Source organism: Lonchura striata, chromosome 16, assembly GCF_046129695.1.
Source record: "Lonchura striata isolate bLonStr1 chromosome 16, bLonStr1.mat, whole genome shotgun sequence".
Lineage (NCBI taxonomy): Eukaryota > Metazoa > Chordata > Aves > Passeriformes > Estrildidae > Lonchura > Lonchura striata.
The window spans coordinates 6,856,794-6,883,075 of NC_134618.1; the positions used below are offsets into that span (position 1 = coordinate 6,856,794).

The 26,282-nt window shown below is 43.0% G+C and overlaps 1 protein-coding gene and 1 long non-coding RNA gene across 4 annotated transcripts in view; one reads left to right on the forward strand and one right to left on the reverse strand.

Moving 5' to 3' along the window:
* USP7 (ubiquitin specific peptidase 7) overlaps positions 1–17,609 on the reverse strand; it is a 69,378-nt gene extending 51,769 nt beyond the window's left edge. Inside the window, exon 1 of one of the 2 annotated variants that reach the window (XM_021539933.3) lies at positions 17,389–17,609. In XM_021539933.3, coding sequence (XP_021395608.1) covers positions 17,389–17,470 — 82 coding nt within the window. In that variant the 5' untranslated portion in view covers positions 17,471–17,609. The remainder of the gene's footprint in view (positions 1–17,388) is intronic. The other variant, XM_021539934.3, reaches the window with a different exon arrangement.
* Positions 17,610–17,994: 385 nt separating this feature from the next.
* On the forward strand, positions 17,995–23,910 carry LOC110475642 (uncharacterized). 2 transcript variants are annotated; one of them, XR_002466305.3, is made up of 3 exons: positions 17,995–18,053; positions 22,473–22,599; positions 23,389–23,910. It is a non-coding gene; the product is annotated as an uncharacterized LOC110475642 (long non-coding RNA). The 2 variants fall into 2 exon arrangements; XR_002466304.3 differs by lacking the exon at positions 17,995–18,053 and adding an exon at positions 18,521–19,758.
* The last annotated feature ends 2,372 nt before the right edge of the window (positions 23,911–26,282 follow it).

Sequence of the window (26,282 nt, forward strand, 5' to 3'; positions counted from 1 at the left end):
ACTTTGTAGCATGAACACTAGCAATCATTAAAACAATTTTAGAAGCCTTAACAGAGCATTGATTCGAGTTTTCCTCAGTCTCTAAAACAGAACCATTAAATCCCAAAGCAGTTTACAATTTCTTCTTACATTTAGTTTTAATTAAGATTTAACCTTTATTTTCCCTTTCCATTCTGACAGCAACCTTTCTACCCTCAAGTGTTAGTGGAAGAAAATTATTACTGAGGCTCTAAGAAAGAGCTGATTATTGTTGTAAAAAGATCGGCTTCACTTCACTGCTTTGAAGATGAAAGTCACTGTACTGAAAACATCCAAATGTTAGCAGACACCAAAATTACCACTAAACAGTGTTAATTATTTAATACTACCTACATGAAGAACAACTTTCTTCAAACAAATAACAGCTGAAAATCTGTTTTGTATGGAAGCTCGGGTGTCAGTCTCCACTATTTACCATGGAATTCTTAAAAGAATGCAGAACAGGAACTTTATAATCCTCAGTTAAGCACTCCACTGACAATTTTATCACTTTTTCTTTGTCAGCAATTTTAAGTCGCATTCTTTTCTTACTGAAAACAAAAGAAAACTTTTAAGTGACTGAGAAAGCTTTTCCTGTTTAACTATTCAGTGTTAAATAGCCAACCAGCTGTTCTGGTGCCAAACAGGCTGCCGTGGGACCTCGGAACCAAGTCCCTGCCTCCCCAGGCCTATTAGTTAAGCAATCACAATCAGGAATGAAGTTATACTCTGTATTCTAGAGAAAACAGCATACAGACCCAGGCATATACAGATTTTGAGGCTAACTTGCTTTTCCAAATCCTAACACAAACACACTGAAATCCAAGAGGCAAAGAAACTGCTGTGTACTCCACAGGCACATTGGCTGTGAACAGCCAAATTCAGATCTGCAAACCTGAGCAACTTGTAATACAAACAAGAATAAAGAAGAACCTACTGATACACACTGAAACACATCTAAACCAGAGATCTTTTAGAACCTCATCACAGACAGAGCTTCTTGAACCCTGTCCCTCATACAGTAACATCTGCAGCCGCAAATTTCAAAACTACATGGTTTATGCAAACAACTATTTCAGAAACAGAAATTTGAAAGATGCCTTCAAGAAGGAAGACCTCACACCTATGTAATTTTATTTTCATTTCATTTTAAAGAGCAACCAAATGGCAGGAGTGGAGGGATAATGATGCTTCTGATGGAGTTTTTTGTATATGGTGGGGCTCTTGGATATTTCAGTGCCCTCAGTAATGTCCTGATGTGTCACCATCCCAAATAATTACCCAGATTAGTTTTCCCTTGTAAAGGGAGACAAAAGTTGTTCAAAATTTTTCTCCTTTTTCTGTGGAAAACCAAGTTACTTCACATGTGGCAGCAATTATAATTAACACATTTGTCATCAGAAATTCTGAAGAGGAAATTGTATTTCACTGCTCACATGTTTGTTGCATATTTACTTTCTTACTACATATTACATTTATTTTTTGTTTCAAGAGCCAAATCCTCAGACAGTATTTCAATAGCTTTCTGGTCAACTATTCTTAGAACATAAAGGCAACAAAACAGACTTGAAAACATTTTAGGACAGTTGGCTACTGCACGTCACTCAGTGAATTACATCTTTCTTATGCTTTGCAGAACACCCTGATTCCAGAAACATATTTCCAGTCTCAATACTCTATTCTTTCTGGCAAATCTTCCCAACTGCTTCTATTTTCACTCCACTGCTAGTGCCACTCATCTGAAGCAAATTTTGAGGACTTCCAAAATTAATTACTGCCTTCCTGCTTTGCCTCTGGCTAGAAGCTGGTATAAACACCATCACCAAATTAAGCTGTATCTAAAATTCCTTATTCTATTGATGATGAATGATTCTTCCTTTGTCTCAGGACAACACAAAGTCTCTCAAGCTTACTCCACACCCTGTATTTTTCTCTTTTAATAATGCAGCACTCTGTGGTCTGTGTCATCATCAGCCACTACAACCTCACACACAGCTGGGACGGAAACCCTCACTACTCGCACTTCTTCTGCTCCAGTTAGTCCATTCACATTTCCTGCTACGACTTTTACCCCACAAATGCTCTCACTATTCCATGTATATCTTTGGAGTATACAAGAGCAGATTTTTTTGATCAGTCCTCCCCACTACTGGATCCTCATTGCCTCTCTTTTTCCTGGACTTCTTTTCAGTGACTTTAGAACTGCTCAGTTTTCCTTGAGGGGGTGTGAGCACGGGGTAGTGCAAGGCAGTGTATCACAGGGGAGAAGAGAAAAATAAACCCAAACACAGAGGTACACCACAAACTGTCTAGTATGTAATTCCTGGCACTTCCTTAGTTCCAGACCTTTTTCACCCAAAAAAAAAAAATCAATTAAGAAGCCATAAGGATGTTCCTTCATCCAGAAGCAGAGAGGACTTGAGTTAAGAGATCTCGCTAAAAAAAAGTATCTGCAATTAATGTGCATTATTTGCAGGTTTTTCCACTAAAAAGTGACTATTTTTTAAATTTATTAACCTTACTGAAATGAAGCAGAGAGTTCCAATTTAAATGCCATTACAGTCAGGTCTGACCCAAACCTCAAACAAGCTCCAGATGTTACTGGTCAAAATCTGAATTGGAGCAGGATTTAAGAATTACTAGAGACAGTAATACTTTAACTGCAACTGTTATCCCTTCTGGAGGGGGAAACTTTTTCTCTGAAAGAAGGAAGAGACACACTGTGCCTTTGCAATAAAGAATAAGAAGAGATATAAAAGACAATTTTAAAAAAGGAGAAGATAAAATAGACAGGGACTGAAAAGAGAATGGTTACTTTAGTGGTTATTTTGCTGGAGGTTATCTCAGGGAGGAGAAGCTGCTCTCTGGGACACAGCTCTCAGCCCAGCCAAAGAACCAAAGCGACCCTTTCACAGAATATTCAGTTATTTTACCTACGGAAGCCAGGTGGCTACAAGTGGCAGTGCTGTGTTTATCTGGGTGGTAACAAAACACTGGCATACTTCAAACAGCTAAGCTACACAACAGGAAATTTATCTCTGCACATGTAACAGAAGAGTCTTTACCTGTTTAAGCTTGTTCACAAACCCCATCAGACACAATACACTGTGTCTAGATTTTTACCTAGCAGATGTACTTTTTTTTCCCCCATTACATCCTTTGACCATAAAAATGTTAAAATAAACATACACTGTTAATTCATATGGCCACGCTCAGGTATTTTAATGTCCCTTGTGGATGTTTTATTCTTGATGCATTTTCAGCAAGCTTTAAGATCAAAGAAACCCCACAAGACCAAAAAGAGAGAAACACAGACAAGGGGACAGGCTGAGTACATCTCTGTCTCACTTTGACTTGGACAATCTGGGTATATAGATATTTCACTAAACATCTACATGATAATCTGTGGGATTCTGGAGACCTCTGAGATTTTATGAGAAAACTTCTATGAAGCTGTAGGATCTCCCCATCCTGCCCTTTCAAGGCAGGGCCCTGGGATTTCAGCCACTTGCAGCTAAATTGCAGGAGAGAGGCAATGCACCCCAAAGACCAGGCTGCACACACAGGAAGAATACCACATCTACTACTGCTGGGTTGCACAATGCCAGGCAAAGAGGTGCTCCTTCAGTGTTCAAAACACTGCAAATGCCGCTCTTCTTTGAAAATTAAAGTATTTATTTGAAAGAGCTGACAGTATAAATGACCCCAGAACAAAGAGAAACACCTTTCAATTAACCTACAGGCATCTGGCTTTAGCTTTTGCTGTTGCCATCATACCTAACACATACAGTGTTCACAGACAAACCTGGGTTTATAATTGGGGGGAAGGGCATTTTCCTTATTTTCTGCAAATCCTATTAGAAATCAAATCCACAAATTTCTCAAGCAAACAATAAATGCACCCCCCATGCAGTTGCACACATACAGACAAACTCAAGACACTGGTTCCAAGCACTCCAGCAGAATCCTGGCATCCCTCTGCAGGTGAGGTTAAGAACCAGCATGGACTGACAAACTCCTGCTACACAACAGCACTGCCTGCACTGCATTAACTGCAAGTTACTGCAAGAACTGCTGTTCTAGGGACAATTACAATTTTTATTTTAGGAAAAAAGTCTGCTGGACGTGCAGAGTTTCCGTGAGATTTTTGTTATCAGTTTTAACAACTATGCAATCAGATTGGCTAACAAGATACAGCTTTCACACTTTTTGTTCTGTGAGGACTAAATCAGAAACAGTAGTAGTGGTAATTTATATTATTTTAGTATTACTGACACTATTATTGTAATACTTGATTTACATAAATACCTTATCTGAGATCAAAGAAATGACCCTACATTTTATTTCATATACTTGGTACTTTCATGTATTTGGTCTGGCCAGATCTTGAACAGGATCAGCAATCCAAGTGCCAGCAATGCAGTTTCTCAACATCCAACAATCAGAACCTGTGCTCACACAGGTCCATAACCTTCATGATGCTTTATCTTCAGGGGAAAACAGAAAGAAAGGCAGGAGTTCTAGGGCATTAAGGGTTTTCAGGTTTTGAATTTTGTTCAGAAACACAGAGGATGAGTGAAAACCTCAGCAGGTACATGATGTGCACACAAGAGCTGTACCAAGAGCCAGCCACTGCTGGCTCCTGCTATCTCACTGGTGCTCTATTAACTCTTTAAAATGGCAACATGCACTTCAATATAGCTCCAACAACTTAACTCTAATCCTAATCCTTGTATTTATTGTTGCTTGGAAGAATACATCTCAAAGAGCTGTTAGAACTCTGTGGAAGGGAGAAGGTATTTCTCACCACTACAAGTGGCATATCTACAGCAGTTTGTATTTTCTCCCAAATCTTACAACACAGAAAATGATTAAGCAATCTGGGTAGGCCATAAATCAAATTATTCAGGTATATTCAGGTGCTGAACTACTATTAAAATAGCATCTTAAAATAGCTTTTGTTGCTGCTGCTGAAGATTACAGAGACAGCTGAAATTTCTCTGCAGATCAAGGAGGCAGCTGCCTGCATTCAACCACCACAGAACTTAGTTACAGATCTTGGTGAGTGAATCAACATGGGAAAGAAAAACAGTATGGTGAGGAAAGCATTCCAGCTCCCAGAAAATTCAAGGCCACTCAACACAGCCAAGTATACAGCTATTTTTTGAATACAAGCTGAACTTCTGAAGTGAACATATACCACTAAAAATTCCATGTGAGCCGAGTGCTGGCACCACTCCCTGCCTGGCAGGCAGTTAACACACCATCTTCTTTGTCCGTGGCAGCAGGAAAAAAGAGCAGGTATCCCTCCAGCCTCTCCTCTGCTCAGGCCCAAGGAGCACCTAGACAAGGCTGCAGCCAAGAACAAGGCATTCCTCCCAGCTGCCCACTTCTCCAGGTGCCCTTCTGAACTGGTCCAGGAGGCAGGGCACAGTTTTTCTTTTGGAAGTAGCTACATATTTTCAAAGCTTTTCCTCCCAAAGCAGGCCTTCCTGTACCTTTGGTGCACCCTCACCTGAGAAACACAGGAGCACAGAGCAGTGTCCTGGCATCCCAACAGGTTGTCCAGCTGGGAGATGGTTCCCCAGGAAGGAAGTGCTGGCAGGAACAGGACTGCTATGGGCTGCAGTACCTTCCCACTGGAGAAGAAAGTTACTAAATTAATAACCCCTCCCCAAATTTCTGAGCATGATGTAGAAATCAAAATTGCACACTACCAGCAGTGGGTTTACAACACCAGTGGGTTTACAACACTAGCTTCTCACAGAAGGCAACCGTCCGTATTTAGGGTAGAAATCAACCATAATTGCTCAACAACTCCACTTCAAAAAATTTCTGACTCCAGAAAACACAAAGATCTATTTACAAAGCTGTATGCTGCCAAAATTTTAAATACTTCTATTGTACACCCATCCTTTGATTTAATAAAGCATGCATCTGAGGTGGTTAATGTGCATTTCAAGGTATATTAAACATTTTTGAGAGATCAAAAATTAGCATTAGCCCAGGTAATCTCTGCCAACATTTTGCTCCAGCTATGCTAACTAGACCCTGTCTAGCATTAAGCTCATCAATTCTAAGCCAGTTTTACCTTCTTAGGTCTAACCTGTGAATGTGATGCTAATAGCAATAAGCACACTTTAAGCTGAATTCAGAATGACAGAATTTTCATGCATCTTCTTCTGCAAACTTTCCAGATCAGGAAGCAGGTTAACTCTGAAATTCTCTGCTTCTAACACACTGCTAAAAACCTTTATTAGCCAACCATCTTCCAGAAATCAGTGTCTCCTGTATAAATTAGTACCATTACACTGGCCAGAAACCTTGGCTGATCAAACAGGTGCAGTAAACACTAACTCCAGGTCTGAATGCAAGCTGGAAATTCTCATCCCACACAGAAAGACAACTTGGACAGGAGACTAAAACCCCCACAAATAAATTTAGATAATAATTTAATGTAAATTATTATTTAATTATATATAATATTATTTAAATTTATAATTTTGATTACGTAACTGTTTGACTTCTTAATATGTACTTGAAACAGAAAATAATAGTAACCCACTTTGTACAGATGAAAAAACTGAAGACCCTTCATATATATCTCCAAGCTAGAAAATGCAAGAAGCTATATTAACCTAAAAGGAATACCCTTGTGGGAAGAAAAGAAAAAGAATAAGTAAAACAAATGAAGACATGCAGAAGCAGACATGTCATAGGAACAACTTCATCCCCAGTAATGGTTTGCATCTGAACAACATTCTATTTTTATAATGGTAAAACCATGTATCTGCATCAAGAGCTCGGTAAACTTGGATTTTATACCTTTGGAACTTTGCTACAGCCCTGCAAGGCATTTCTTGGGGGAGACAGGCCCAGGTGTCCAATAAATGGTCTTGGGTATGTTTTAAAAACAAGTTAAAGAATCCATTAATGGCTTAAGAATTTTCTCATCCTGCTGCCTCCTCAGTACAGTTGACCCACTTGTCTGAGGGGCCAAACAAAGCAGACCAGTGAACAGAGCTAGGTTAAAAATAAACACAAAATAAGGATGTTATTTTAAATTCAGATTTAAATCCATTCATCTCCTTATAAGCAAAGAGGCAAAAGGGAAGCACAGAGGTCAAAAAACCCTGCTCTAGCAGACAACCTCTTCTCTATAGCAATGTTGAAGTGAACTAGACACAGCTCTTCCTTCTGGCTCTCAGCAGCATGTAAAAGTCATCTGATATGATGAAGTCTGATGCCCAACCAGAATCAACCTTTCATGCAGTTTGTGCTCAATTCTGAGTTAAGCTCCTCTTTCTTGCAGGCATTATTCTCAGCTGGACTGCTGCACAGCCACCTGACACTGTACCTGCCAAAAGACTCCTTGGACGTGGGAGATCTTTGATGTCTCTGGCTCCAGAGAGGTCAAGCACACACACCTGCTAAGTGGGCTTCTGCTGGACTAATTTAAACAAAAGCCAGGTGATGACAATAATAATCTTGAACAAAATGGGCCTTCATGTGTTGAATTCAGCGCTGCTGGTACAACTTCACCAGCAAAAGCAAGTGTTTACACATTTGGGTAAGTAAGGCTCCCATGGCTCATGTTCAGATCTTGAGCAAGTTTTACTTCAAGAAATCACATACCATATTCTTGGATTTGACCTCAGTTTTGCCCTTCAAAGATGGCATAAAGTACCTAAATTTTTATTCATCTTAATTATTAGTTGAAATACAGATTTACACAAACACTTCTGGGGTATGTATGATCTGAAAAACAAACAGATAAACATACTGAGGAGAACCACTTGAGGCATGGGCTCTCACTGCACGCAGTTCATTGTAACTGCAGGATGCTGAAAGGTCTTATAGAATTAGTTGGAATGTTCTCTTAATCCAGCAAGAGAGGTCACTGCCCAATGAAGCTGAAGTGAGTTGAAAAGCCTGAAGACAGATGCTGAGGTTCCACACACCTTTCCTTCAGTGGCAATGCCAACAGGCTCGGTCCCACCTCCACACCCCAACCTGCCCCAGAGCCAGCTCAGCTCCTGCTCAGCTGCAGGGACTGAAGAGTCCCTGGGTCTGACCCCTGATCTCCAGCCCAGCACAGGGGACACAGCAGCCATGGCTCATCAACAGGCAGCGACACAGGCACAACGAGATCCTTTCTTGTGCAACTTTCTAATTACTTTCCCATTAATCTGTGCTATAATCAAAATCAAGAGGGTTTCCCCAGCAGAGCTCTACTGATAAGCAAAGGAGCTGCACAGCTTTCCCTCCTTCAGAGGGAAGCCACAAGAATCCTTTCCAGTAAGGACCACATCCTTCCTACTCCAGCCCTCTCTCCTAGGTTGGGTTATAAACTCCAGGGCACAGCATGAGCCTGATGAACAAAAGAAGGTGAAAACACAATACAAATCTGCTGAGGATGAGGAAATACTTTAAAATCAATATAGAACTTAAGCAATATACTTGAAGGAAAAAAACAATTATTATAAAATTCTGTGGTTAAGCTTTCAGAACTAACTACTTTTAAAGAAATTATTAGTCAGTTTTTAGTTCTGGCAGATCTGGGGTTGATTTTACTGTTATTTTTAATTCCTCAGCCACAAGGACAACTTTTAGGAAGAAGAAGAAAAAAATCCAACACTTAAGCTTATGGTTACCTTTGTGGCATGACAGAAATACTACAAAGTGTTATATTAGTTTTTAAGGGGACTGGTACAGAGTGCAAGAAGTATTTGAAGCAGTCAGACTGAAATAGAGGAGGTGAAAGCCAGGAAAAATGAGAAAGAGAGGAAAGCAGATGAAAACTGAAACACCACTACTCTAATTGCTATTAGCAGGAAGAGTTTTGCATGTGCCTTGTGACCCACTATTTAAATCATATAATATACAGACACATTTGAGTTCTCTGCGTTCAACTTCTAATAGTTTCTCCTGTTCTCTAGAATTAGGTTCACCCCTTAATATTATTAAGCACCTAACACTTAACCAGGTGAAGAATTCTTTAGAAGAAGTCAGTTCCTTGCTATTCCCAAGGTAGGAGGAAATCTAACTAATCCTTAGCTTGCTTTAATGAACAACAGAAGGTTCACACAGACTCTGCTTAAGCAAATTTTCTTATACAACAAGGACATCTCACATTGTCTTAGGATCTGAAGCCTGTATACCCACACAGCAGCATGTGAGTGTCCAGTCAGCTCCATCTGTAACAGAACCAAAGTAACCATTTATCTAACTGGAAGAATTAAGATATGCTCTGAAGGAAAACTTGTGCCTAAAAATTGTTATGTGATTGCAGGTACCAGAAATACCTGGTTATAAGTAACTGAGACACATTTCACAGCTACTGAGCAGCAAAGAGGCAGCTGCATCAAGAGCACTGTCTGGATTTGTGAGCAGGAAGGGAGAATCCAAGTTCTGCCCCACCTCCAAATGAAGTGATCTCGGGTCTTGAAAAAAACCAAAGATGATGCAGAAATCACCAAGGCTCTGTACTAGGATTCAGAATTCCACTCTAAGACAATATGCATTTTTAGATGGGAGAAGGAAAAAAATAATAAAAAGAAAAGAAAATGTTCACTCCTCAAACATTTCTTAATGTCTTCATTCTTTTCCAGCAATAAGAGACCGTCAAGACTAAAAAATGCAACAGGTTACTTTCCAAAAACTGCATACTACTAAAGAGCACAGTCATACAGGGGGCTGAGGCAGCCTGGTAAGACCAGATCCATAATGGCCCCTTATCACAGCTGATGAGCAAAACAGCAATGCACAGAAATACAGATTCCAGGCACAGGGTGGCCAGCCTTTCGACCCTAATACCTGCACACTGGAATGCTGGTATACAAGCCTCTACCACAACCATGTCCAGCAGTGAGAGAACCACAGAAAAGTCCTCCTTTCCTCCTCTGCTGAGGGACACAGGCTTGGCTGCACATGGGAGCAACAAGAGGGGGTGGCACAGGCGCCCCAGTGCCTGGACAGGGTGCCTTGCTCCCACAACAATGTGTTGGATGGATATAGGAACATCTGTTTCTCTTCTTAGAAATGTAATTTTTCCCTCCTTAAATATCATATATCAAAATAGATAACATCATTTATTGCCTTATCTACTAAAGATAGATGTAATGTCTGTACCTTTTTAATTCATGGTCTACATATTTTATGAAACCAATTTACAAAACTAATGCTTGATCTATTTATCAGAAAGATTACTAACCCCCTAAATTGTACTTGGAGTTTAAAGCCATCACCAAGTTCTAACAGGTACTCTCACACTTTTCCAAAATCTCCACCAAAGTTCTGCTGAACAGTATCAGGAATATCAGAAAACTCACTGAAATGTATGGGGAGGAAAATCTCTGTTATGGGAATACACAACCATTCCTTTATTCAAACATAGCAGAAATTCATCCAATTGTTGCAGTAGGGTAACATCACATTTAGAACACTAAACCAGAACTGTCCTTAAACCTTTACCAAAACACACATGCGCAGCTGGAGATGCCATATTCTTAAAAAACATCCTTACATCCTTACACCGAGCCTTGTGAAATCATCAGATGATCAAGATTAGAGTTCAGTGAACACCAATGATACTCCTACACATCCTTTGCTATTTACACTAGGAAAAGAAGAATTATGAAAAATGACCTTAATAATTTTCACAGATTTCTCAATTTAAATTCAGTTTTACTAAAGTGCATTAAATCACTTAACACACAACATATAAAGCTCCAAGTTCTGTTTCCCAGAAATTTTATGTTTCATATCAAAGAGATGTGACTATATTAAAAAAAAAACTCATCACCTCTCCTAGGCTTCAAAATACTGCAGTACTGCTAAAAAAAAAAAATCTATTTTGAACTTTCTCCTCATACGACATCCCAGCTCACAATCCACATCATCTTCCTCTGGCTTGCAATATGCTTTGGAGTGCCAGCCGAGGGGCTGGTTCTGGTGCAGAAAAGCTGACTGTGTTCAGGACAGCTGGAAAACTGTCTAGATCCATACACCAGCACATATGCAAGAACAGGCTGAGGGAACAGTGTTTTTTCTTCCCCAAGTTAAGCAGGATGGTCCTGGCACACCTTCTCTGAGTGGCATCACTCTGAAGCTCACTTTACAGCTGCAGTCAGGGAGAACTCAGGTTTGCAGACAGTGAACATCCTGTTCTCCTGAGACATTTGATGGTACAGAGCATGATAGTTTTGTTTAAATCTTCACCATTATATGGGTCAGGAATTACTTATTTTAGTAATGTTTCAAACGGCTTCCAAACAGCAATTAAAAACACTAACTGAGCTATGCTGCATTGATTACAGCATGGAATTTAAATTTTCTCAAAATTTATCACTTAATCTCCACATTTTTAATACATTTTGCCTAACAAATATGCTCATGCTGTTACACTGGACAAACAAATTGTCATATTCTAGATCATATCAAATCCAATATAAAACAGTTTTCAAATGCATTTTTAAATTCTGAAGAGAATCCCCAAGATTCTCACACACTATAGTAAGATTAACACTGTCTTCCCCAAAACGGAAATAGCACAGTATTTTCAAAATCCATCTACTGATTTCCAGAAGCCTAATTATTTCTAGTGGACAAAATCAGCCTTCTAGAGAATCTAGGCAAATCAAAGTCAGAATAAGACATTATTTTCAAGCTAACCATGCTTCATTTTGCTGGCTAGTCATTCAAACCCTATTCAATATTTCTGAACTTAAATAAATAGTTTTACTACAATCAGCAAGGCAAGATGAAAATAAATGGATTAGCAGAAATGTTAAAATGTTGCAGTCTAAGCCTGCAACAATATGCACAGATTATGCACTTATTAGGTGCACTTTTGCTCTTTTTGCTATTATATGAAATTAAAATGCTATAACCACTGCAGCAAAATAATTAAGAGTGACCAAGGGAAATGTTTCAGAAAACAACGCTATATATTTAATAACTTGACAAATAAGATAGCCCATCTCCAGCCCCCCTTCTACTTGTCAGAGCTCTTTTTAGTAACTGTTAACCTTGTTTCTGGTAATTTCAAATCAGTATGTAGCAGATTTTGAACATATTAATACACATATGTATTTCAAGGGAAAAAGCATTCTTGTCATGGATTACTGATAACTTGTATTGCAAGACACCCAGTATTTTACTCCTTCACAACACACAGCCCTAAGCCCTACAGCCTCAAGACACAAAGTCAAACTAAAGCAACTGATCTGAGGCACCTCAAAGCACAAACTAACGCAAACAATGCCCTATTTTAAATTTATTATCATTCAAGAAGAATTGGATGCTTCACAAGCTTTAAACCAGTTCATTTTCACCCTTACCCCAAATATCAGATGATGTCATGCAAGATGTACTGGTTAAACTGGTTTAACTGCTACAGGCTGGATGCACTGTTTAGATTTTCTTGTGATAAATTACTTTGCAGCACATGAAACTGATTCAGTTAGTTTTTAACAACTATCTTCACCTTCTCTTTTAAAGTCGTTTGGGCTCTTATTGCTTCTCCTCACACAACTTGACAGCTTGCTACTTTACTTTGTTTAACTCCCTAGGCACAACAGGGAGCAGTTTTTACCACTTCCGAATTCAGTCAAGAGCATGGAACAACTGGAGTGCTCTAAGGAAGTCTGAGATACAGAGCTCATCCTGAGGAGTGTGGGATCTGCACTTCCCTCTGAAGCTTGCACACATTTTCCACTATTTCCACTTTTTCACAGAGTTTACTAAATCTGACAACTTACTGAGAACCCAGTTTATGGAGAATGCACAGAAGGAACTCCAGACAATAGCCTGCACTCTTCAGAAGCCACCAAGGCCGTTTTCCTGGTTGGCATGAAGTGGCTACTTGAGAATGAGCCAATGCACATCTTCTCCCAAGGCCAAGCAAGCTGTTTCCAGAGCTACCAAACATGTTAATTATTGCGAGTAAGAGGTCAGGCCTGGTTCTCTGCTCTAGGTATAACCCCAAAATTAACTTAATTTTGCTTGTTGTCCACTGCATCAGCATTTTTATATTCCCTCGCTTGACCGTCATCTAGTTCATGGAAAATGTTGGAGAGGGGAAGGGGCAGGAAGAAACATAAACAAGCAGATACCCACAGCTGTATAATGAAATTAGTCTGGATATCCTCCTCTCAAACACACAGCCCCACTTTATCACCACCTGGCTAAAAGCAACATCGAAGACAGCAAATGAGCACTGGGAAAATAGGGATACAGGCTTCAGGAGGAAGGTAGAGAAACAAGGAGAAAAAGAAGTGAGCACGGGTTTATATATGCAAATGATATTAAATTGCCAGGAATTGAGAATACTAATGAGGACAAAATATGAGAGGGAAGCAAGCATTCAGAAGTCAGGCAAAAATAAGTATTTTAGACCAGTATTCCACAGTGGGTCTGAAATCTAGCAAATTCTGTCAGTAATGAGCAAAACAGGAATGAGCAAGGAGCACAAACTTTCAGCTGCATGGATACAGGAAAATAGAGTGATTTTAAACTTTTCACATACACCCCAGGTTTTTCCTGGGGGTTTTTTGTACATATGTTGCATCATTTCACCTGAAATTCAAGTCTCAATTTTAAATTGCCCAAAGTAAGGGAAAACTTATAAGACAGAATTGCCTGAGAGGCTGCAGAATTGACACAAGGACAGAACACAAGTGTGCAACCTGAACTATCAGTCACTGCATGTTCCCTGCCTGTGATACTGTGTTGCTAAGCCTGCGCCGGCTACTTCAGGAAAGAAACTTCCCTAATGAGAAACACACGTACCTATGGAATTACAGGCAGAGGCTGAACCTACAAAAAACCAGATTCAAATTATAAACAAGGGAAACCTATGGTTATTAAGCTGCAAATGAGACTTTTCATGAAAGAACTCTATGCAACATGTAACTGTAGATTTGTACTAAGCCGAGTTCTTTTTAGCTCACGCATTTGTGAAAAGATGTTACAGAGGAAGCATATATAAAGTATCAGACTTGGATTCAATTACACTTTATAGAGCAACTGACTAGCAAAGCTAAAGCCCCAATTGTTTGTATGATAAAGCAAACTACACACCGTACTTACAGTACAAAAAAACTATTATTTATTTCTTCCACTAAATTTATTTAGCATACAAATAAACTCTTCAAAATTTCCACAGGATAATTTACTAATCAACACCCCAAACTGTTAATTTATCTAACACCCAGGCACCAACGGCTCATCTGCACACTCCCACTCTGTTTCGGCCCAAAGGCAGCCAAGGCAGCCAGAATCACATGCTCTTATGAAGCAGTGAATAAATGAGGGGTGCACACAGAATCCAGGAGCAGTGACAGAATTTGGCCAGGTAACTGTTGGCATCTGTGCTACCTCAAGCTGCTCTTCTTGTTCCTTCCCGCCCCAATGCCCTCACCACATTCACACAATGCTAAATGGGACTGCCAAGTGAACCCAATTAACAACCTGAACTGCATCTTAATCCCCCACTTTCTATTTGTAATAGTCCCAGGGAGATGCAGGAGCCCAGCCACTGGTATGGCACATGAGGGGACAACCAGAAGCAGCAAAGATTGCTGTCCAAGTGTCTCCTCGGCTTTGGAAGTAGCCGCCTGCAGCTACAGGGACACAACCCCTACTGTGCTCTGAAATTTAAAGTTTCTCTGTCCACATATCACTCCTGCCAAGCCCAAGTAAGGCTAAAGCTGATTACTAACACCCACGGGTAACAGGACTAAATGCACAGAGGGGTGACAGCTAACACAGCATTGCAGCGAGAACTGGGCAGGTGAGGCTGCACCACCCTGGTGCTGCTGAGCGTGTACCTGGCCTTACTGCGGCTGGCACTGCTGCTTTCCTCCGTCATGCAGAAATTAAGTTTTCTTTCTAAAGCATCTTCATCCCTTATGAAGTCCAAAAGCCCTGTCCAGTAGTACTTTCATTTACACAGAGTGTCCATAAGGTCATCAAGGAAGAGTAAATTAGTCATAAGGGAGAGGGGAGGGGAAAAAATAGGGACATGAGAGCAAACACTCAAAATACCATATCTGATTCAACCCTGAAGAGTTCAATCCCACACTGACTACTACATCTGAAATTGTTACTTCACTCTTTAAAAATTGTTCATCTAGTGTAGCTGTACACAGACTAAGCAAACCTTCAAGTAATTTCAAATCAAGATGCGCAATTTTCCACTGTGCATTCTTCACATGCCTCCTAAATCTAATGTGATCACTCACTAAAGAATGGCATGCAATACTGCTCTGTGCATGTTAAAATTAAGCTAACTACATGTTATTAAGCCTTTTCCTCACTGCTTGAAAACATCTCTAAAGAAAGCACTAACACCCATATATTAGGATGACATACATTGTTTTACAGATTAAATTAATATCTACCCATGATGTCAACTTTTATTAAAAGTTAGCAATAATCTGATCTCTGCAGTCCAGTAAAATTAACATGTTTCTCTAAGAAAAATAAAGTATGGGAAAAAACCTCCACAGGCTAAACTTTTCTGGTTTTGTTTTTACATAAATGGACAGTTCTGTAAAGTCTCGAAAATTACCAAATTTGTCATATCAGTTAGAATCAGCTGTGTGTGGTCTAATAGATTTCAAATATATTTCAGTGTCACTATGTTGACATGTGCAGAGACTCTTTTCTCCAATGGAGGTGGCCAGCAGCATGATTTTCCCAACCATCAGTGATTTCTGCATGTATTCTGGACTCCTGTATTCCCAGTGGGGGGGGGGGGGGGGGGGGGGCAATCCAGAGAAGTTCAGGACACCCTTAAACTGAATAAAAATGTCTAGCATGTCTCAGTGAGCCCAGCATGGCAGAGCATCCAGACCACAAAATTCAAAATAAACACAGTAAATACAGTCAATATTCTAAAAGACTTAAAAAGGAGAAAACACAGATTACGAATGACTGTCAAACAATCTGCTGGAAACTGTAACCCACAAGATGCTAATAACTTGTATGTATACAAATAGGAGGTATATTTTGAATCAACTCCTTTTACTTATTAGTCCCATTTGTATAGAAACATCTCTCTGGAGATTTTACTAAAATAGAACTGAAGAGTAACTTAGTTAATAAATTCTAGCCATTATTGTATGAAACAGACACCTATGTGAAACAGACACCAGGTTTTATGTAATGACCTTCTAATCCTGAAATGTAACCTCACAGTCACTGTGACAAACTTCCACTGAAACACCTTCACTCCTCCCAATTTCAATGGCTATTATTTAGCAGAAAGATGCATGTACTAAGTCAACTGTCCTGTTTCCAAGCAAAATATCTTCTGCTGGTGAGTATTTATGTCATTCTTGACTAAAACTACTGAATGAGAATTGTCATCTTCACAGCCAGGCGCTCTAAACGATATTTAGATAGTTGGAGGTTTTGACCTCCAAGTCAATCGGTACGAGTAGCTAGCTCACTGTAGCCGTCCTTCCTTTGGGAACGAAACCCTGCCGCACATTTGCCCAAAATAATTTTACAGCGTTGAAATCAGATGGAAGGTGTTGTCCAGAGGAGAGGAGGGCGTGCAAAAACACCACCGCCACAATGCAAAAAAGAGAAAGGGAAAAAAAAAAAAAAAAAAGGGCCCCGCTAAAGGCACCACTGGAGACTACACCGGACGGGGGTAGGGAACATGCAAACGTAGTGCCTCCTTTATGGAGCCAGCGCAACTGCATGACGGTGCAGGATGCGGGCCGCGGGCTGTGCAGGCGCTACACATGGCCAGCGCTGCCCGCCGACCCGCGCAGGCCCGGCCGGCAGCGGGTTCTGTAAATAACCCTCGGAGGAGGGTTAATTAAAAATGGCGAGCAGCGTAGCTGCCTGCATACAATGAGCGGCCGGGCAGGGCAGGGCTGCAGCCCCCCGCCCGCCCCGCCGGGGAGCCCCGCGACAGCCGCGTCCCCTTCGCCCGCCCCAGGCGAAACCCTGCCCCAGAATCGCGGCAACTTCTTGGCCCGGACCCCCGTGCCCCCTCCCGGGCTCGCCCCACGCCCGGCGGGAAGCTCCGAGGGTCCGGGGGCGCGGGGCTCCTTTTGTAGCGGCGCTTCCCCCCGCCCTCCCCCTCCCGCGGTGCAAATTCCTGCGGAGCCCCCCGGGCCGTCCCCCCCGGCCCCGCACCGCAACTTTCCCCGGCGGTCCCCCGCAGCCCCGCCGAGCAGCGCTCCCCGCGCCCCGGAGCCAGCAGGAGCGGCCCGGGCAGAGAGTGTTTACCGCGGAGAGCGGCCCAGGATCCCCGAGGGGACGCGGCGGCGGGGGAGCCCCGGAGCGGGGCAGAGGGGCGAGGGGGAAACTCTCCGCGGAGTTGAGGGCGCGGGCCCTGCCCGGCTTTACCTTCCATCTCCATGTCCTCGGGCTCGCTCAGCTGCTGCTCCCCGGGCTTCTGGTGCTGCTGCTGCTGCTGATGGTGGTTCATGTCGGGCTGGGGCTGGGGCTCGGCGGCGGCGGGCTGGGCCTTTCCCGCGGGGGGCTGCGGGCCTGTGTCGGGAGGAGAAGGGGCGGAGGAGCGGCGGGGCCTCGGCAGCGGCCGGGACTGGGCGCCCGGCTCGGGGGGCTGCGGCGGGGCTCCGGCGAGCAGGGAGCGGGGCGCCGGCGGAGGCAGCGAGACGCGCACGTATTTACTCGCTATTCGCCCAATCTCGGCGGCGGCACCCGGTCGGGGAAAAGGGGCTGGGAGGAGGGTCCGGCCGGGGGCGGCGGCTTCCCCGGGGGCCGGAGGGGAGGGGACCGGGAGGGGGGGACGGGAGACCCGGAGTCAGGGCCCGGCGGCGCCCGGCGCTTCCCCTTCCCCCGGCGAGGTGTCCGCGGCGCTGCGAAGTCGGGGAGGCGCCGCGGGGCCCCTGCCGTGCCCTCCCGCCCCCCCCGGCGCCCCGGCACCGCCGCTGGCCGACGCCCGGCTCGCCGCTCCCGGCCCGCGGGCCGCCCCCGTCGCCCGAGCCCCGGCGCGCTGCTGCCGCTCCGCCGCCGCCAGCGCTCTGTGCCTCAAAATGGCGGCTGCGGTAACGCCGTGAAATGTCACATCCGCATGAGGGGGAACAGCCCCGCAGCCGGGGAGGGAGGGAGCGAGCGGGAGAGGGAGGGGAACAGCGCCGCGGCCGCCGCCGCCGCCCCAGGAGGCCGAGAGGGGCGGGGACAGGGGCTGGCCGCCGCCGCGGCCTCCCCGCCGGGCCGCCGCCACCTGCGCGGGGAGCGCCGCGGCCGCGGCTCTGCGCTGCCCGCCGGGCCCTTGGCCGCGGCCGGGAGCCCGCTGCTCGGCCCGGCTGCTCGGCCCGGCTCCGGCTGCTGGGGGCCGCGGGCCGTGCTCGCCGTGCGGGCCCGGCCGGGAGCGGAGGGAGCCCGCACGGCCGCGCACCGGCACCGGCCGCCCCGCGCGGCAGCCGCGGGGCTCCGGGCCGGCTCCCGAGGGCTCGGCCGCCCGTGCGCTCGGGCCCGCGGGTGTGTGGCCGTGCGGGGGCCCGTGGCCGGGCCGGGGGCTCGTGGCCGGGGTGGGCCTTGGCGGGGCTCGGCCCGTCCGTGGCAGGCACCCGCTGCCGCTTGTGCGGCATGGGCAGGCGGGTGAAGGACGTGTTAGCGTGATGTGTGGAAAGGGGAAAATCTGCTGTCAACGAGGCTGCTCCTTGCTTGCATACCGCTTTTTTTTTTATGGGCCTTGTCTGGAGGATGTAGTCGCTCTCAGGGAAGAGTGATGTGTTTTCTCAGAATGTATGGAGAACGCAGGGGTGCGGGTGATTGAATAATACCTTGTTGGTCCAGGCTGTGCTTAGACCAATGAAGGAAGCAACTTCTTTTAAGGATGAAAGTAGTTGGAAGGTCAGCCGTGCAGAGTTCCATTAAACAGTCCAGTGTTTACTTCAGGATCCTGGGAAATAGGCAACAGGATAGTCTCCAAAGGGAAGGACTCAGAACATGCAAAATTGGGCCTCCTGAAGGGACTGAAAATGTTCCTAAGTAGGCAGTGCTGGTCTGCCTGCAAGTAGATAAATGAAATGTAAAAAATTATTTGTTTTTCTAGTCCATAAAATGAGGAAAGCTAAACCAATTTGAGGGGAAAATTCAACATGTCTGGCTTCTCAGCAGCCCCGGAGTCTACAGGGGTGGGCAGAGGAGGAAGATAATTTCCAACTGTGGTGTGTGAAACCCTGCCTTAAGAAGTAAATTCCAGGTCTAGAAAATGGAAAAATAAGAAGATGAGGATAGTAGTGGGAGGGTCAGGTTTTATAAGCACTTAATTTGATAGTTTGCTTCTCAAAAATTATATTCTGACTTTCCCTGTTGTTCCTCTGAATTTTCAAAAGCTTTTTAAAGGAAAATGAATTACAGATCTGGAAATTTTTTGTTGGTATTGACCCAGGCAAAAACATGACAAATCTGCCAAATCTGGATTTAAGTGTCTCAGCAAAAGAGGGAGATTAGGACAGATGTTCAGACAGAGATTGATGTACGTATCTTTAGTCTGCTCGTGTCCTAAACTTTGAATTCCCTACTGCCAGTCTTTCCCTATAATTACCTTCCAGAACAATTACTCTTTCCTAATGACTTCCATTCCAACCTCCTAAATCATACACAGGTTTAAACTCATCCCTCCATCCTCCCTTCCAAGTGATCCCCAATACAGGATGAACCAGTATGTCACAACAGGAAGGTGGCTACGGGTTATTACCTGATTCTTCAGCCACGGACACTGCGCTTGTGGGCAAGGAACAAGTGAGGAAAACAATTTCACTACTGCAAAGAACAAGTCCCTAAAATTAACTGTAGGCTGATGTTATCATAAGCCTTAAAAACATTGTTTTGTATGCAAGAGCTTCAGTTCATTTTAAAGTAGATAATTTTCCAAAATTATTAAAATAATGTTCCAAAATTCCTGCTGTTGTAAGCGAGTAAAAATTGTGCAAAATTCATCTGTACAAATCCAGTACTGTGGAAAAGTGTAAAACACAGTATTGAAGAAAGAAGCAAGAATTTTCCTGTTGTTAGCTGCATGTGGGAACAATGCATCATCAGTTTGTGAAGGCAACATATCAAAATCCAGCACTGTATATTCCTAATTTAAGTCAACTTTATCTTTTGAGGATCCAGCTACAATAGGGTCTAAAGTACCTTAAAATGTTTTGAAAAGATGTATGAAAATACATCATTTATATTGTGCAAAAATAGCAAAATTCTATTAAGAATTTATTCAAGTATTTACATCTAAGAGGGAATAAATTTTAAATATAGGTATATAGTAATGCTAAATGCATTTATGAAATAATTGTATTTTATACCATCAGCTAGTGATTGTAGCCATGTGATTTGATTGTTTCTAAGCAGGAAATAGAAATCTTATTAATTGTTGAGCCTAAGGTGAAGTCCAGATCTCAACATATGCTAACACTTTATCCTAAATACATGAATAATATGTCTGCTGAATATTCCTGACCCTTTAGCACTCCCTCCTGAAATGTTCTGCTCTTCAGCACAGGACACAAAAGCTCTGTCCTTTGAAGGAAAGGATGGTCACCTTTGTATAAACGCCTGACCATGTCACTGCTGCCAGCTCTTCGCACTGATTCCAAATCACTTACTCATCCAGCTGATCCATAAATGCCTCCTATTTTCTTACAAATCTGTTTCTGCACTGTACACCACATCCTCCGGTGACTCCTGTCCACTGCAGTTCTGATGGCAAATTCCTTGTGCAGGAAAGCTAGGCAAATCTCTGGCATGGGTTACTGATATTTACAAAAAACTAAAGTAAATACCATTAGCGGGAACATTGTGAATAGAGTCTAGGTATCCTTTTCTTTAGTTCTTGTCCTTCATTTTTCACTCCTTCCTTTCATTTCTTACACCCACTAACAGAATCTTCTCCAAAGTTTGGCTCTATCCCGTCTCCCAGCCCAGTCCCTCTTGGCCCTGGGCCAGCTGGTGAAGCTGCACCTGAGCAGGGATTTCATCTCCCAGCTGGGGCCATGGGTCAGCAGGCAGAGGGGATCCCCTGTGTGCCCGGGTCAGTAGGGCTGGGGCTGGCTGAGCCTTGCCACATTCCCTCCGCATTACTCATCCTAATGAGATGGAGTCAGAGGTGCTAGTGCCTTTAAAATGCCATTGAAGAGATGGGCTTTGTTTTGCGAGGCTGACCTGCTCCCCAGCCTCCCTGAAATGTAAAAATAAATCCAAGTCAGGCTGTTTATTTTTAAAACACTCACAAGCCCATGTCTGTGCGCCAGGCTGAGCCTTCAGGACCCAGAGAGAGCCCTGTGTCTCCCTGTGCCTCTGCCCTCCAGGAGAGAGATCCTGACCGTGCCAGAGCTGGAGAGGTTCACCCTGTCCTGGTCTGGGCTTCCCCCATCTTCAGCAGGGCCTGATGGCTAAGGTTTGGAAAACTGTGGGAGGGAACTGTGGAAAACTGAAGGAAAGGAGGAGGGTGCTCAGCCCATCCTGTACCCTGTGGCAGAAATGGCCAGACCAGGCGTTTCTGCCAGCCTGCTTGTTTCCTCCCTGCTGCAGGAAATCTTGCTTCCCACTTGGCTCCATTTGCTGCCCTGGCTTCAGCCTAGAGATGGCCTCTCCCAGCCAGAACTCATTTCCAGCACCACGGATGGTGCTCTATGATGTGTGCAGGTGGCCATGTCTATAATTAAGAAGATGTATAGCCATTTAATGGCAGAAGGGCAATTACACCAGCACACACCCTTAATACAGATGCACTAAACCAGCAGAACTGGGGTTGCTGCTTGTGCAGCTTATTCTGCTATGTGGATGAATATCCATTAATGCAGACGTGCCTCTGTTCCAGCAGGCACTGACACACACTCAAGCCACTGAGTATGCCCCATTCAGGCAGCCTCTTCTGGTCTCTCGTAGTTCTTCTCCTCCATCTCACATATGCACAATCAGACACTTGCTGCCACAGTGATAAAAGTCGCTTGAATTATCTCATGGTGGCCAGAAGCCCCTTATTCCAGTGTTTATGATCCTTCCAATGCTTTGCCCCATTGCCTGTGCTGCCTGGGTTGCTTTCTTCACCTGGAAAGAGTGAAAGGAACCTTTATTTAGGGACCCAAAGAATCATATCCATTGTCTCAGGTGCTCTAGATGAACATGATTGCAAACCAGAGACCTTCCAGCTGAAGCAGGTGATCAGTGATTCAAACCCCTTCAAGTTGAGTGTGGGGAAAGAAACAATCACAAGCCTCCTGCAGCACATGAGACAGGCAGCCAACAGGCAAAAGCCATAAAATGCTGTTAAAGGTTCAAAATTAACTGGGAAAACTAGGTTATTTGTTTGATTGCAGTGTATGGATTTAGCTATTGCAACTTGTTCCACAAGTAGTGGGATGGATGAAGTTTCATGCCCTGTAAATGTATTTTCTATGTTTTGTAACACTCAATATCCTGCAATAATCTCAGTCTTTTATGGCTTTTCCTTCCAGTGGCAAATGGCTCCGAATAACCCCAGTCTTTCTCTGAGCAAGGGCTCGATTCGGTGACCTCTGAAAGTTGCTCCAAGCTGCAATAATTCCATGGTTCTTTACTGTGCCAGCAACTTCCACAAAGCAGGTATTTCCCACTTCAGTTTTTTATCCCTTTACTGATTGGTGGATTTTTTGAGACTGATGGACAGGCAGACTGTGCCTGTTTTGTTTCCTCAGAAAACTAGGGTAAAATACATAATTACAACATTTTCAGGAATGTTCGCAATACAGAGATCTTTGATTTGATGATTTCTCTTTGATCACACTAACATTATATTTTAAGGAGAGATATAAATCCTTATTCCTTAGTAATAAAAGGTGGTGAACCCATTACAACTGAATACACCATTATGCAAAGATTTACATGATTTAAAGTATATTTCGTAGTAGTTTTTCAGAGCCAAAATTTTTATATGGTTTTCACAGACAAGGCATCTGATGTCATAACTATAAAAAAAAAAGAACTGACAAACTTGAATTATCACAATAAAACCAGGACTGTTTTGCTGAAAACTTGAATGCTTACACCTAAGCTGGTAGGTGGTGATCAGTCTCTGTTTACCATCTTTGAAAAGTCCAGTGATTCTTTTTTCTCATCATATTTTATTGGACACTGTAAAGTATAAAGTAAAGCATTACAGCGGTAGACATCCAAAGTAAAAAGGGAATGGAAGGTACTTTACCAGTCCAGAATGTGAGCTGTGGGTATATTAAAGTGAGTTAGTGGCCTTTTCAGAAAAAATAATGGCTTGTATGTTCTGTTCATCCTTGTATCGCACATTCCAACAGAGTAGTGGGATCAAAATGAATTCTTTATTTAACATAGCAATTGATTACCCTGCTGCTAAATTTTTTTAAATTTTTAATTCTACAGATTTTTGACATTAAAAGCAAGGATCACCTGTAATGGCATTTGGCCACTTTTCTATTCAACTGAGAATACCAAAGAATTTCCGTGCATTTTCCCAGAGAGTTCTTGAACACAAGAAGAACAGAAACTTTCCAGTTAAGGTACCACATTGACTCAAGAGATGGTACTTCAGTTCTTGTCTTTGTCACACCTGTGACACACCTGTGACACCTGCTCTGCAAAGCACCAAATGGCTGACCCAGAAGACCACAGCTCACATTTAAGTTGATCTTGCCATCTAGAGGCATTAGTTGTGTGTCCACAAATCTATTTCTCTGCTTTGATTGCAGGAAAGGGACACAGAGATAGGCTGGTACTGTCTCTGCTAAACAAAATGCAATTTTTTTCTGCCAGGTGTTAGTGCTGCTAGGCAAACAAACTGTTAAGGAAACTACTTTGTTAAAATGAAAATGAATATAAAATAAAACATGAAAAAATTGAGTTTTTAAAATTTGAGCCATTTCTCCTCTCTGAAATCAGCTCCCTTTGCCTGACTGCACATCACATCCCAACCTGGATGCTGAGTTTAGCTTTTGTGTACTGTGAAGCTGATGGCAGCCGAGGCATCAGTCAGAGACTCACTCTGCTAACTCCAGAAATTTCCTTTTCTCCTTCCTATGATTTCTTCCTCAGAAGAAAAACCTGCCTTCACAAAGCCCTTCCTACTTTCAAGGCTGCACATTAATGATGACCTCCTCTCTGATACTGGTTCTTCATCCTGTCTTCACTTCATCCCCACATTTTAACAAACCAATGCAGGCCAAGGACAGCATAACCAGGGGATGCCATGGCTACTTCCAATCTGTATCTGTCATATTAAAATAATCTCTTGTATACTAAGGGGTAGATTTGATTTCTTTTCCAATGTGTTATTTACAATCTGGCAGAGTTCAGTACAAATGTGGGAACTGATCCTGCAATTTGATCAGCCCCGGCAGACCCAATGAAGTCAATGGAGTCTGCATGGATGGATCAGATTCCAGTATTTAAGAATATTCTTGTAAACTGTTTCACAAGCAAACCTCACAAAATCTGTAGTCACAGAACGACTAAATAAACAAGGCAAGTGACATCTGTAGTTGGCATTTTTACTTCATATGAGTGTCACAGCATTGGCTGAATTGATCAATTTTTAAGTGACAGAGAAAAGACCCTAGAGGGAATAAAATAGAAGAAGTGAAACTAGTAACAGAGAGAAACTTTTAAAAGATAAAATATGAGCTTGGGAAGACACACCTTTTGCTTTGGAGTGAAAAGAACTAGGTCCTAGAAGACAGAATTCTTTTTCTATCACTTTCAAGTGAGAGCCATGATCCTGCGGGGAGCTCTGGGCAGGAAGATCCAAGAATCAATGCAGTGTCCTTCAGAGTCTCAAGTTTTTATTTCAGGTCAGAAATTCCAAGTAAAATGAACGAAAGTATTTTCCCTTTTTTTTTTTTTTAATCAGTTATGAAGCTTCATAATTCCTAGACGAAACTCATGAAGTAGAAGCCCTTTGGCTTTTGATAAAGATGTGACTGCTGAATTTAGCCCAGAGTAAGTTCTCCTATTATTAAGAATTATAATTCAGTAGGAGAAAGAAGGAGTTTGATTAGAACTCCCTGCCCTCTGATTGTTCAGATATCAGCCTTATTGACATTGTCACCCTCCTGTTTTTCCTATGCTATCTGCTAACCAGCAAAGCTGGAGGGGTCAAAGTGCAAGCCAGCCAAAAAACCCAGGACAGAATAAAAAATGGTATTTTTAGTCTTTTGTCTTAAAGGCCTTGAGAAACAAGTGAGATTTTTTTGCCATCTCCTCCTTAAGGTAATTTTCAGAGGTAAATTCTACAGACATTTGAGCAGGAACTGAATACTAATTCCTAGAAAACTGCTCCCCATGTGTTTTTTTGGGGAGGAGTTTCTCAACCCAGCAATGCCTGGGTTCTGCAGCGTGTTGCAGAGAGGAGGAAGATACCAATTAGAGTAATGGAGAGAGCAAGGCTTGGAGCACAGAGATAAACATCTGGAGAGCTCCTTCAGGCAATTGCATTTGAAGACTTGAAAATAGGAGGGATTAATTTAACTGGGATTCTGAAATGGAACTGAAACTGGAGTTGTTTGCTAGTGAGTAGTTGTACTTCTTCCTATTGTCAGTGGCAGTTTACATTCAGAGGAGTTTGGGAAGCTGGACTTTCAAGAACAAAGAAGAACAACTGACAATAGTGTGGGAATCAAGAATTAAGCATGAATTAACATTTCCGTGGTGGTGAAGTCAAAGCAAAGTGTGGCCGTCTGACTACCTTTATTTGTGCTCAATATTTAGCCATGAATCTGAATGGTATTTAATCAAGCTGGTTTGTTATCTGTCTAGGAGACTTCATCTGGTGCTTACAGCAGGCTGCACTGTTTCAGCACACCCTGCTTTCTGGGCAGCCCCTCCTATGGCCACTGGAGTGGGAGTGCAGTGGCCTTTCACTCAGGCTACGTTTTGGTTGATCTTGGGTTTTAACAACAAAAAAACGTTTGATTCTATTGAGAAAGCTTGTGAGGAGGGTCAGAGGAAGATATTTGGAGCAGTTTTAGATATATCATATTTGAAACACTTCTGATGCATGGTGTGGTCAGTAGTAGAAGGGCATGGGAAGGAAAGAGAATTTTCACTTTTATTTTTCAGATTTGCTATGCACAGAAAATGAATTGATATTTTTTCAGTATAAAGTCACTTCTTATTCTGGGAACTTTAGGACAAGATACTTTTCAATAACTTTTGGCTTGATCCTGCAGTTGCTGTATTAAACAAAAAGCAGTATTCCTATGATTCCTATATTCTTTCCAGCAAGCATATGTACATGGTATATGAAAATTTCATGTCCCTCA